At 40.4% G+C, this 13,862-nt stretch overlaps 1 protein-coding gene across 7 annotated transcripts in view; it reads left to right on the forward strand.

Moving 5' to 3' along the window:
• YAP1 (Yes associated protein 1) overlaps positions 1-13,862 on the forward strand; it is a 312,565-nt gene that overhangs the window by 50,457 nt on the left and 248,246 nt on the right. For all 7 annotated transcript variants that reach the window (XM_029602407.1, XM_029602409.1, XM_029602408.1 and 4 more), the window contains exon 2: positions 4,239-4,486. In XM_029602407.1, the coding sequence (XP_029458267.1) occupies positions 4,239-4,486 (248 nt within the window). The remainder of the gene's footprint in view (positions 1-4,238; positions 4,487-13,862) is intronic.

Here is a 13,862-nt window from a genome sequence, read left to right on the forward strand (position 1 = left end):
TGATGTTGCAGCACGGACCGCTTATCGGTGGACACCTTACTGCTGTTCCCTCTGCTGGCAATCCAGGAACTGCAGCTCCCAGAGAAGCGGGACTCGCGGCTACTAACAATCCAGGGATACCGAATGGCGAAGTAATAGCAGGTACCGGGCTAGGACCAGGGGTAACCGGGGAAGAACCCTCGGGAGGAACTCTGCAAAATCCTGTGGGAGGAGTACCCGAATTTGCCCCGTTGGTTGTCCCTGAACGCCCTCAGGTTATAACTCTCTTCGCTTTGTGGGAAATGATGGCAGGCATAGTGAATACCTTTAATGGTTTTAATACAAGACTGGAGCATTCAATATTACAAAGTACTACAATTACCTCTCAAATGCAAAAACAAATAAATGTGATTACTGATAAAGTTCATGCTTTGGAAGAGAAGGAGTCTGGAAATTTGGAGTTCAAAGCTGCCACAGTAAGAGAGGTACCCTTGCTAAGAGGATTGAGACTCTGGAAAATAAGTCAAGGCAATTGAATTTGCGCATTTTGAATTTTCCAAGAGTGATTGGAGAGACTCCATATACCACCTTAAAGAAATTTATGGGGGAAATACTGGGAATACCCCAGGAAGAACTTCCATCTATTAATAAATGTTATTTCTTCCCAAAGTCTGCAGTAACAGCTACTGCTCAGAACTGGCAAGGGAAACTCACTGAAATAATAGAAAATTCAGATATTAATGTACTGGAGAGAGCAACACTTCTGGTCTCCTTTATTTCCTTAATAGATTTACAATTGGTTATGAGAGAATATTTTGGTTCTTTTCCAGTTTCATATATGAATGCGAATGTTAAAATCTACCCTGACTTGGCTGCTGCTACACAAATAAGACGTAGAGGCTTTTTAGCCCTACGTCAGGAAGTGATTGCTTTAGGTTTTTCTTTTATGTTAAAGTTTCCATGTAAATGCGTACTCAAGAAAGGGTGCAGATACCTTTATTCTTTTTTCTCCTGAACAATTAAAGTCCTTTATTGATTTGAGAGAGCCAGCCACATCGACTCCCACAAATGTATGAATTTTTTGTTTGCTGCATAGCGTGTAAAGGCCATTTTCTTATTGAATATTTATTTCCTGTAATTCTCTCTTAAATTCCATGGAGTTGTCCCATTAATGATATTGATTTTTGGGTAAATGGAAATATTTTGATAATGATAGATGGTGAAGTAATGTGATAGGATTTAGTCTTATTTTTCTTTGTTTTTCTTTTAATATAACAATTGGTTTGTTCCATTTTCTGTATTGCAAAAATGATGAATTTTTGTAAACTGAAAAGTAGATAAAGAATTAAAAAAAAAAAATACATGCAAAGAGAGAAACATATCATAGTTAGAACAACTTAAAACATGTTTTGAGACCGATCTACTGTAAGGTAATATGAGTAAATGGGGACAAATGTAAAGTCTTTAGAGAAAAACAATAGTTCATACTGGAGAAGCTAAATTGTTTCTTATTCTGAAGTAGTATGTACAGGGTTTAATTTGTAGACAAAAAGGAAGAGGAACTGAGGGGGTTGAAGAGTGGGGGGCCAGAAACTTTCTTCCAAACACTTCCTCCTCCTCAATCCAGTGATTCTCCATCCTGAGCCCCCACCAGTGTACAATCTCCAGCTGTCCTTTACACCATTCACAGTGCTCTACTTCCTCAGATTCCAGATAAAAGATGGCAGAACACTGTTCTAGGTGGTTCCACCAGAAATTAAGCCCTATGTATCAGGCACAAAATGGAGTTGAATTAGTGCAAGTTTGAAACGTGTGAGCAGTAGCATAGTAGCTAGACTTGAAGCCTTGATGATTTGAAACGTGTGAGCAGTAATGCAAACTTCTGCTAATTCAACCTTTGTTTTTTGTCCTCTGTTCTACCTACTCCTATTTCGGGATCTCACACTTCCCTCTGTTCCATGAAAAATCAGAGCAGCATGTCTGCTCCAGGCTCATCCCCTCTTCCATGGAGGCTGCTTAGAGGGTAGGGGCTGGGGCAGGACACTCCTGCTGCTTTGCCTCTTGAGTCTGAAAAGAAGTGATAGAGCTGCGTCCAGGCTATTCCCCCACAAATTAAGGCCTGAGTATATGGCATATTCTTCAGTGAGTCCTGCAGCTTTTTTTTCACCCAAATTAATTTTGTCCATTAAGATTTTATAGCGCAGCTATAGGAAAAAAAGGCCTTTAAGAGGAATTAATAGAACTGAAAACAGTTTAATATGTAACTTGTATACATAGGCAGTTGTTAATGCAGTCCTTAATGATTCTAAAAAGAACAAAGATAATACAAACTTATTCAGGCATTGCTCCAAACAGCTGTCTTGATAACTGTGTTATGGGTTTTAGCTCGTTTTCTGCAAGCATTTTTTTAATAACCCCCTTCCACCCTTTCTCTGCTGTCTGCTGGTAGCATACATTGTTCTGTTATCTGGCTTTTTTTTTCTCTAAAAGTGTTTGAATAAGAGAGGAGAAAATATGACTATCCTCAAAAGCAAATGTTTGGAAATTATCTGGATTCTTCCTAATGTAGGGTTCTTGTAGTTTTATTGGTCTCGAAGAAAACTGGGTTCTGTGTAAGTGTGTGTGTATGTATATATATCTCCAACATGAAAGAATCCAGTGAGTGTTTGAGCTTTTGCAACTACACAGCATCCGCCTCCTGATGAAACTATGTAATCGGCAACTAATTTTTGAGAAGAATATAGGTTGCAGCCCGCCATATTTCCTTGGATTAGAGAAGAATACGGTCTATTGAAAATCTGCACTATGTATGCAAAGTTATAATGTACCAAAAAGAAGCCGATCTAGATATCGATGTGATAGTCTTACATATAGTCATAGACTAAAGTGAGCGTCAACTTAATGTTCACATAGAAAAGATTTGAATTTATAGCTAAAAGGACCATGAAGCTTTATTAGACCAATGGTTATAACTGAGTAACGGCAGTCTTACATTCTCCTGCCATTATTTGACTGTCCTTTTAATAACTGATTGAATTTTATAGCTATGTGAACATTTAAGTTGACGCTCACTTTGTCTGTATAGTCAGATTATTCATGTCACTATCAAGATTAACTTGTTTTTGGTACAGTTTACTATAGAATCTAATTTTGGACTTTTTTTTTGTGCTAATGTATAATGCAACACTAGACATCTACATTGTCAGTCACAGTTGATAAGCCTAGACATGGTGACGGAGAACATCCTTGATCTGACAAGAAGTTGGCTGAAGAGGTGAATTGCCTCCTTCCTACATCAAAATGCCCAAATGTGAAAGCATGCAGGATAGGGAGGGCTATGAATATAAAAAGGGGAACAATGAGGGCTCAAAGGCTCACATACTATATTTCTTCTCGATTCTTACATTGGTACAATACAAGGCATAATAACTTGTAAAGAATCCAGTTTTCTCCAACTACCCTTCATGTTCAAGGTACTCTCGATAATCCATAAAGCTATCCACAATCTCACTGTCCTCAATGCCTCCACTCCGCTAAAACTACATACCTCCTCCAGACCTATTAGGAGTGCATATCAAGACACCCTATTCGCTCCCCAACCTAAAACCACAATCAGAAAACGCGCCATCTCGACAGCTGGCCCACACCACTGGAACGCGCTACCCCATGACCTTAGACGAGAATCCTGCCCATCCATCTTCAAAAAGAGACTAAAAACATGGCTATTTAGCCAAGCCTTTCAGGATATTTAACTCACTTTCCACACAACCCTACTTTACTTTTTTAACTTTGAGTATTTCAAGTTCTCTTGTTTTGGATAAACTTATTATCTAACATGTTTATATAATCACCCTTGATCTATAAGTCTACGTTTAGACCAGAGTTTTACACTTCCTGTTAAATTCCTATGATTTTCTAACGTAGTTATCTGTACCGCCTTAAGGCGAAATTGAAGTTAAATGTAAACCGGTATGATTTGTATCTCTACAGGAATGTCGGTATAGAGAAAATAAAAATAAATAAATAAATACCTACCAGACCATGGCACTACAAGATATAAAATGCTGTAATTTGCTCGCTTGACTTGGTAACTCATCCAGCTGAAGACAGAGGAGCCCAGCTCAATTTTAGAATGAGTAATATAGAATTCGTTTAATATTGGGCATGATATTTCAGATATTATCATGCTTCACAGTTTTATAGAACATAAGTGTGTTCCGCAATATTTTAATGGGCTCACGCATTTGATTTCCCCACAGGCTAGCACTGATGGAGGGTCAGCTGGAGCCTTGACTCCCCAGCATGTCCGAGCTCATTCTTCTCCAGCATCGCTGCAGTTGGGTGCTCTCTCTCCAGGCGCACTTACTCCATCAGGGGTGGTCTCTGGTCCTGGATCTGCACCTTCAGCTCAGCACCTCTGCCAGTCTCTCGAGATCCCGGATGATGTGCCTCTTCCACCTGGCTGGGAGATGGCAAAGACACAGTCTGGACAAAGATATTTTCTAAAGTAAGTAACATCAAAAAGTAATTTTACAATTTTTTTTTTTCTAATGACATTTGCATCTGAATTTTTTTTTTTTTTTTTTTTGCTGCAGTGAGAAATCCTATTAGTTCAAGAACCCCATAAATATAAGAAATATGCTGCAGTATAGAAAATACTTGTCAAATATAGATTATTATTTTTTTTTTTAATTTTTAGCACTTCTCAAGTCATTAAAAGCAACCATGCACTGGTTCAATCTGTGTGTCCATAGAGGCACAATAGCTGCCATTAAACAATACAAATTGGGTCCAGACTTCAGGGGTAAGGAGAGTAGAGGGTGGAGAGTATGCTGTTGAAAATGTGTGGAACCTGATGAGGGTAAATTGAAAAGCAGTAGAAATTCCATGCAAATGCAGGGAAGGATTTTATGTCCATTCTTGTTTACCAATAGATAATCCAGTACCTTCTCCAGGTGCTGAGGTACTAAGGGCAAAAATTCATTTTCTTTCCTTGTTCATTCTCTTTGCTGAGTGATTGTCTCTTGATAGGTTTGTTTGAGTTGTTTCACTTATTAAATACAGTGAGGTAACTTAGGTACAATTAAGTTTCACCACGTGATCACCTGAGCGCTTTTTACTAGCTTTAATCCAGCCAGATATAGCAAGTTAAAGCAGAAATGGCTCAAACTTATGCAGTGGAAGGCCTAAAAGGTTTCCTGAAAATGAGAGAAAGTAATCAATGCTTCCTTTTTTTTTTTGCCTGCACTGGGGAAAGCAACCCCTAGAGGCTGTTACTGCAGGTGCTGAAGTGTCTCAACCAGGCTGGAGCTGCATCCTGATTCTGGGAGCTCCAATGAGTCCATGCACTTGTCCACAGCCGCAGAAGACAGATAACTCCCCTTGTATGACACAGAATGAAGTCATCAAAGGGGGTATTGTCCTCTGTCTCTGAGGAGTGGGGAAATCCCAAGTGTAATGGACTGATCTAGCAGGACTCAAGGAAATAGAAAATTATCAGGTAAGAATAACTTTACCTTGCAGGCATGGAGTCTTAAATATTCCCTGCTCATGTCTTGCAAATAACTGCAGTTCAGCCTCTGAAACAGAGTAGAAGTATATGCATTTCAGCTTTTCTAGATGTTTTATAGTGACAGTATTCAGCATGTACAGCTCAGTTCAGCTATGAGGTGGTTCATTATTTTTCCAATGCCACTGCGTAATCTTATGGTATACTGAGGATATCATAACATTTGACAGGCTAAATATTTAAGAAAAGGTGGCGAGTGTTTCTTACTATTTCATATTTTACTGTGCTGAACACACAATTGAGGGACAAGTGGTCATGTTGGCACAAGTTTGGAAACGGATGATTTTACATTTCAAACAAACTTTCAGTTATGTTCAGTAGAATATTACTGCAAGTGAGGACCCTAAATTTGCCATTTTATTTCCTGGTACATGTTGACCCCCAGGTGATCTTTGGCTTTCCATTCAGTTCTTCCCAACTCCATGCTTTCTTGAATTCCATTACTATTTTTGCCTCCACTGGCTACCTATGGCAGGCCACTTCATGCATTCATCACTCTCTTTCCATGAAATATTTTTGATGTTCTGATCTGTCTGGAGATTCATCTCATGACCCCTTGTTTTAGACCCTTTCTTCTGAAAAAAATGTTTGCCTTTTAGAGGCATTTGAATATCTCAAATGTATATCGTATCCCTTTTTTCTAGGGTTTGCATATGTAGGTTTTGGTGCAGATCCTGCATGATTTTGGTAGCTCTTCTTTGGACTACCTCTATTCTGTCTAAAGCCTTTTGAAATTATGGCCTCCAGAATTGGATCTAATATCATTGAGGTCATGTCAATGACTTGTACAAATGGCAAAATTGCCTATTTTTTTGTCTACCAACTTTGCCTCCTCTTATACATGATAGTATTCCTCTGACTTTGGACACGCTTTTTTTTTATGATTGAGATAATTGGACCCAGTCACCCTAAGGTGCTGCAGATCAGTATCTCACATCACATCATGTACTGCTGCTTTGGTTATTTGTACCCCAAATGTATGACTGCAGTTTTGCATTGAAGCTTGATGCCAAATATTTGGTCATTCTCAGGCTTTCTTAGATCATTTCTCATTGTCTGCTCCCTCAGGGAGATCTCTTGTCTAATCCCGATCTTAGGGTCATTTGATAATACTAAAAGTATTGTGAAACTTGACAAAAAATAGCCTATTTAATTCATTTGAAAATTTTGTACTGCATTCGATTTCAGACTTGTGCAGTTCTGACTACTTTTCCTTGCATTGTTCAGTACCTAAAATAATTGTACCCTCAATACAGTCATTTAAGAAGTACACACAAAGTAACAGTGACTGTTACTGCCAATTCATCTATTTATTTTTTTTGACTGTTTGGAAGCAACCATTTTTAGAGCAGCATCAAATTCTTGTGTGTAGTATCACCAGTTGGATCTAGTGAATATGAAGTAATGTGCCTATCTTGCTATCATGGCTTCTGCCATGGGGATGGGGGAGTGGAGGGAAGCTGCTTCGGAAATGTTGATGTACTGTAGTGAAATGACAAAAAGTGTAATTGCTGCAGGGTGTTGATTGGTATGCATTTGAAATACTGAATGGTATGGAAGACCAAGCAGTTGCGTTCTGGTGTAGGCTTTTGGCACACCCAGAGTTTGTTTTATCCAGCTATTTGCCCTGATGTGGCCAGCCTTTTTTCCCCTCTCATCTTAAGAGACTAGCAATGATATGTGTAGTGGTAGAGCTGTGTGCAGGGAGACCAGGCTTGGAAAGGTGGTGGTTGATTGTGTGGTGCTAAGTCAGCACCTGGTGACTGGGTCTGAGAGAGCGGCCTTGTGCCATGAACCCCAAGTGAGTGAGAGCGTGCTGTACAATTCTAGCCTAAGAGAGGCAGGAAGAGCACTACCCAGCATCATGGATTGCAAGCATTTGAACAGCCACCAAGTGAACTGATAAGAGTATAACCTACAAATCAGTGTGTTGGACGAAAATGTGTGGTGCACGGTTAAGGCCAGACATGGAGGATGGGCCTGAGAGAGTGATCGTGAGCCAGGCTGCTCGCAGGCACACTTCCCTCCCTGCCAAATAAAACTTAGAGCAAGACTTCCCAAGCTCTTAGCCAAAATGATCCCATTTTAAGACTTAAATTCACATGACCCCAGAAGGTGACCAAAACAAATTAGCAGAGGTGCGTTACCCCCTCAATCGCTCCACTTTCATCTTCTCCCCTTGCTTCAGCTGATCCCTTTTGCTCAACCTCCACCCTTTCCAGAGGACCTGCTCTCTATCCTCCTCCCCTCCAGTGGATCCTCTTTCTTAACCTCCGCCCCTCTAGCTCAGGGGTGGGCAAACATTTTTGTGCTGGGGTCATATTACTAGGGCTGGAGGGTGGGGCAGGGTGCAGTAGGTCCTCAGCACAGCAATCAAATCTCCACCACTTGCTACAGGCATTTCAATATCCAGCAGCTTAAGCGCCATCATTTTTAGCACCCAAGGAGCCCTTGCAATCATGGATCCTCAGCCTCTACCAAAATCAGAAAAACTTTCAACCCAGAGGTACAAGGCATTTTCCCAGCTAGCACCTCAGTCACAAATGCAGGCTGTAAAGTATAAACAATAAGGGGCAGATATAAACAAAACAAAAAAAACCCCAAAAACCCTGGACTGGAAACCACTAAAAGCCAGACTCATATGCAGTGCAATAAATCAAAAACAGAAATATCACCATTCCTCAAAAAACAGTTAAGAAATATACATCAATCAGAACAGTGAGGAAACCATACTAAGCATATTTCAAAACAGATGACAAATAGAACACCACATAATTAAGAAGCATAAGAATGATAAAAAAACTTTCCCCAAAATCAATCAAAAATGTCATAAAAACAGACATGTAAAACACCTAATAATTAAAACTAAGGATAAACAAAATTCCCCTGCTCCTTTTTCTTTCTCTCTCTCTCTCTCGCACACATGCAAGCAGGTTTCCTCTTTCTGACTCTTTCTCTCAATTGTACTTCTCATTCTTCAGCCCCACCATCCTGGGTTGAGGTGGTGTCTCACGTCTCCTCCTTTGGCCATGCCAGCCCGGTCTCTGGTAGGCACCGCTGCATCGTCTTTTCTTTTGGGCTGCTGGTCTGGGCTCCAGTGGGTGCTGCTACCTCCTCTCTGTCTCTCCTCACTGGCGGCGGGTATGAACCCTGCCAGCACACCAACAAATGGGGGGGTCTCCTTGCTGGAGAGCAGGTGGGAACCCTACTAGTGCAGCATTAAAACACGCCGATGTTTGAACCTCCCCACTCAAGCATCTAGCATTATGAAGGGCAATAATTTGCCCTTCGATGTCAGGCAGGCAGGTCAGAGCATCGGGTATCTGCACATAATAGGTGGGCCGGATTAAAAACCTTTAAGGGCCGGACTTGACCCGCGGACCATAATTTGCCCACCACTGCTCCAGTTCCTCTTATCCTCTCCAGCTGATCCTCTGTCATCCCCTCCTTTAGCCCATCCTCCATTCACGCCTCACTTTTATCTCCCATCCCTTCTGAATTCCCATGCTCACCTCCCCTATTTATCCATTCTCACTCTGCCCCAGCATCTTATATCCTCGTTCCTTGCATTTCCCCCCTCTTGCCTTCCATAGCCATTTCCTCTCCACCTGATTCAACTCTCAAAGCCCTCCTGCATCCGATGCCTTCTTTCATACACCCCCCTCCCCTTCAAATCCCCCAGGTTAGGGTAAGTGGCACCATTTTCCTTTGGGACCCAAACCAAAAGTGGATGATAGCTGATGAAAAGAGAAGGCAGGCCGATTCAGTGGCAGATGAGAGAGAAGCAGGGGTAATCTTCACTGGTCCATGCATACTCGGCCCTCCCTTCCCTTGTTGGTTAGACTCAAGTCTGATAATCGGCAAGTGGGAGAAACATTAGTAATGGACGTCAGCTTGGGGCATTTGAGTTAGTACAAGCTCACAGACCCTGCTGTGGCCTTGATCCCTTGTGCAGGGCTTTACCACAGAAACTCATGCAAGGGCCAGGTCACTGCAGGACCAATGAGAGCATGCTGGGTCACGGGTCCCACCCTGATTTCCACTATTAATGTTGCTGCTAGCACCTAGAGCACATTGCTGTTTGAGGCACTTGTGACACCTGCTGAAGCTTGTGTGACCCCCATTTGGGGTTCTGACCCACAGTTTTTGTGAAGCCCTAACTTACGACCTGATCTACCAAGGCTTTGCCACATGGAATTCCGCCTCTTAATGTCTTGTTGGGAAGGACAGAGAATGATTCAGTGGGGAAGAGAGTCTGGGGATAGGGTGGGCTAGAGACAGGCGTGCATGTGGCTCATCAGGGTATGAGGGAGCAAGTCCAGAACTGTTTCCTGAGGGAGGATGTAAAGGATTGAATCCTTGATGTTGGGGGAGAGGGCATGAGAGGCCATGAGAGGCTGATGTGTACTGTATGTTAAGCAGTGGGAGGGAGTGGGTAGAGAATGTGAGGAGTTTGTGAGAGTCCTGGGGAAGAGGGAATGAATGTCTCGGGCAGAGCATCTCTGCAAGAGGTTCGCTGCATCTTTTAAATATTTTGACACTCCTCATGTTGATTAGTGAGTACGAATGATAGCTTGAGTGCAAATATGTATGAAAGCATTTTGGAAGGTGAAATGAGATGAGTGGAAGGGACAGGAGGTGAAAAACAGAACTGGAAACCAAATATGAGAATAGAAAAAGGAAGAGAAACAAAGGACTGAGGAAATAACATAGTGGAGAATAAGTTGTAAACAATCTTTAGTTTGTGAATATATTGGTTGGCCTATTTGTAATTATGGGAATGTGGTAACAAACTTGTGTAGGTAAACTATTTCTACCTATCCATTGGACACTTTTTTTTTTTTTGTTTATGCCATAGTTACAGGTGAGTCACTCTGATATCTTGTGAGATTCCTGCCAGCCACTTCCTGTCGGGCCTCTCTCTCCTAGTCTCCTCTTTGTTTTGAGGACCCTTCGCCCTTGTCTTTGAGTTTGGCACCCTATTCTGTAGCTCTTGGCATGGGCCAGTGTTTGTCAGTGACATGCTGTCTGATAAACTACACTTTCTTGTAAGTGGCTTACTTTTTGAAGGCAGCAGGAGTCCATCCTGCTTGCTGAAACATGACCAAACAAGACCTCTTAATTGTTCTTCCAACAGCAGTTCCAAGAAACTGTTCTTGGGTTTTTTTGTGCATTGATCTGTAGATTATGCTGCTGTCAGTTCACTTGGTGGCTCTTCTAACAACTGTCTCAAATGCTTTCAGTTTTGCTTTAGAAATTTTACCTCTTTAATAAGAAAATAGCTTGAAGCAAAGGACTTGCCTGGCTGGCTCTTCTGTTCTCCATTATTCTCTGTGTGTGCTACCTGAGAGACTTGATGCTGATGCTCTTGTAACAATAAACACAAACAGAGCTGCGAACGCATAAAAGTGCCAGGTTAGGGACACCCTCATTTATGTAATTTTAAGGGGACGTGTTTTAACCCTTGCCTTTTTGTGCGCTTATGGACTTATCACTGTGCTGAGACTTGCCCTTTTTTTGCATTGAGGAGATGTCGTGTCCCCCCCCCCCCCCCCCGTCCCCCCCAACTCCGGAGTAGTGGAGCATTGCAGATCCTGAGCCCACACGGAGGCAGGCACGGTCACGTATGACGCTCTTACTGATTTGAAATATTTGTTTTATGGATTTCCAGTCCAGCTGACAGTTGCTATCCTATGACAAATACACCTAAAGCAATCTATTAAGTAATCATTTTTTAAGAGTAATTTTTTGATTTAAAGGGTAAATTGATAGAAAATTGTATTGCTATCTCTTAGACTGAAACAATATTCAAGGACATCTTTGAAAGATGTCCTTGAATATAGCTTTTGCTATAATAAAATGTTCGAGGCTTCAAACAGCATTTTTAGGAAAATTGTAAATTTAGAAATGCATAACAAAGAATGAGTATTTAGTGACAGCAGACTTTTGAGCATGGTTGAATGGGGGCATGGAAAATCATTCAGATTCAGTTTGAGGACTGCTCGGAGGTGGTGGGGGTAGCCTAATCCCGAAAAGAGGATTTTACTAGAGGATAGAATTTCTTCAACACCACGTTTTGTTTTTTTTTTATATTTATTTACAAGATTTATACCTGCCTATCCACTATTCTAGGTGTTTTACAATATACATACATGATTTGCGGTTTTCTAAAAACATTTTTTTTTACTGAAAGACCTGAGTAGTACATATAGAATAATTTTTTAGCTGTTGTATTTTTTCAGTGAACCTTTGCTAATATAATTTTTGATCATTTAATAAGTAAATTTTCTTTGTTAGCAATATCGCGGTCTTATGTTAATACGTAACAAAAATAAAAGTTAAATTAGAACAAGGTTGAAATTTTGTGAGCAGTAGTACTTGTCAAGGATTCAAACTTAAGCTATTGACCATCAGTGAATCTTGCTTAACTATTCAGAATTCAATTGCCTTGAAAACAAGTTAAACCATGCTAAACATTCTAGTTTCACACAAGTATAAAATAAAATATTTTGTGTGAAGCATTTGGTCTGCAAAAGTTTGCTAGTTTCATTACTCCAGAAAATGTTTTTCCTTGAGCTTTACAATTTTATTTTATTTTATTTTTTTTTTTAAATCCTTCCCTTGTATCCTGCTATCCCTTTCAAAGGCTCAGGTTTCATGGAGAACAATAAGCGCCTGAGACGGGAACCCACACACAAGTCTGGCAAACTCATCTGCATGAGCGAGAGGGTTTGTTCTCCAGCAGACATCCAAAGTAAATGATTGAAAGGGCCGCTAGCTGTGAACGATGGCTCTTGAAAGGGAAAGGAGTAGAAATAAACCAGGTTGTTAGGAAGAAAAATAAAGGCTGTACTTTTTTGAACCTCTCCCTGCTGGGTCACATGCTGACCTGGGGAGGTTTTAAACAGCTTAATGGGCTGTTTGCTTTCTGCTTTCCTTGGGTAATGCTATGTCTTTAGGGGGCTCAGAAGGCTCTTTCCATCCCAACTGATGCTAGAAAAGTAGACATAATAGTAAAGGAGAAGAACACAAGAATACCATTACTAATAAAGGTGTCAATACCAAACGACTATTTTGTACAATGTATGGGGAGAGAAGATCCTCGAGTACCAAAAGATGCAATTAGAGACTTAAGACAATTTCTCTCTCTCTGCCATATTTTCTATTTGTATTGAGCACCACTGACCTGATTAAAAAGAACTTACAGGCAATATGTTGCCTGTGTCTATTGTACATTTTACACTCTGGGAATGCCAGAAGGAGGTGTTCTTTCCAAGTATTAAGGAGAACGCTTGGCAGTACATTTGAGAGATTTGAGATTTGTATCAAACATGCTCTCTTATGGGTCACATGATAGGTACAAAACAAACCCATTTAAAACAGTACTCCACGATTATTTTTATTCTCAATAGGTTCTTTACTATTGTCTTCAGAAGGAGCACACCAGCTTGATGAAAGCACAACATAATTTTAGGATTCTAATAACTCAAGTAGACTGAAAAATGTTTAAGTACTTTTCAGAGCCCAGAACTTTTTCCTTTAACAGTTTCAGTGACATGCTTACTCTAGGCATGAATCTACAGTATATAAGATTGAGACATATAGTTATTTACCTCCGATTTCTTTTAATATTAGCTAGTATGCATGCTAAGGACTTATTGTTCTATAGGCTTACATACAGTCTTCCTCTCCCAAAAAGGAGCACCAAAGCAGTTTACATAAAGACACTAGTATAGCAGAGTACATTCAAAATATCATATCAATGTTTAATTTTTCATTTGTTGTATTTTATCTTGTGGCAAAGAAAATGGAAGTGTCTAGCTTTCAGATATAGAATAGCTTTCTTAAGTGTAGTGGAACTATATACCAGAAACTTGTTTGAATTTGAAAATTACAGAGCCTTCCATAGCTGTGCAGAGTCATGTTCTCTTCCCCCACTCTGCATACTTGTTTTACAGTGTTAATGCAAAATGTTTACTTAAGATGTCAGTTTAGCTTATATGTAACATTACTGTCCAGGACCCTCACACTGAAGTAGTTAGAAGAAATAAAATTATGATGCTGTCTTTCTTAACTTTCTGGTTTTGTTCTGACAGTTCTTGAAGTTTCCTTTGTCTCCACTCCTCCTGTATTGTGTTTAAGTAAACCTTAGAGCTCTTGCATTGATACTTTCTCTGATAAAACACAAGGAAGGGTGTGAGTAAATAGCCACTGTTCACACAATGATATCTCTGAAGCAAACTGCTTTATTCCAAAAACATAGTCAGAGTTCAATGTAGGATTGCCCTGTGTCTTAGGAAAATTCTCTCCCAGT

Source organism: Rhinatrema bivittatum, chromosome 5 (assembly GCF_901001135.1).
Source record: "Rhinatrema bivittatum chromosome 5, aRhiBiv1.1, whole genome shotgun sequence".
Lineage (NCBI taxonomy): Eukaryota > Metazoa > Chordata > Amphibia > Gymnophiona > Rhinatrematidae > Rhinatrema > Rhinatrema bivittatum.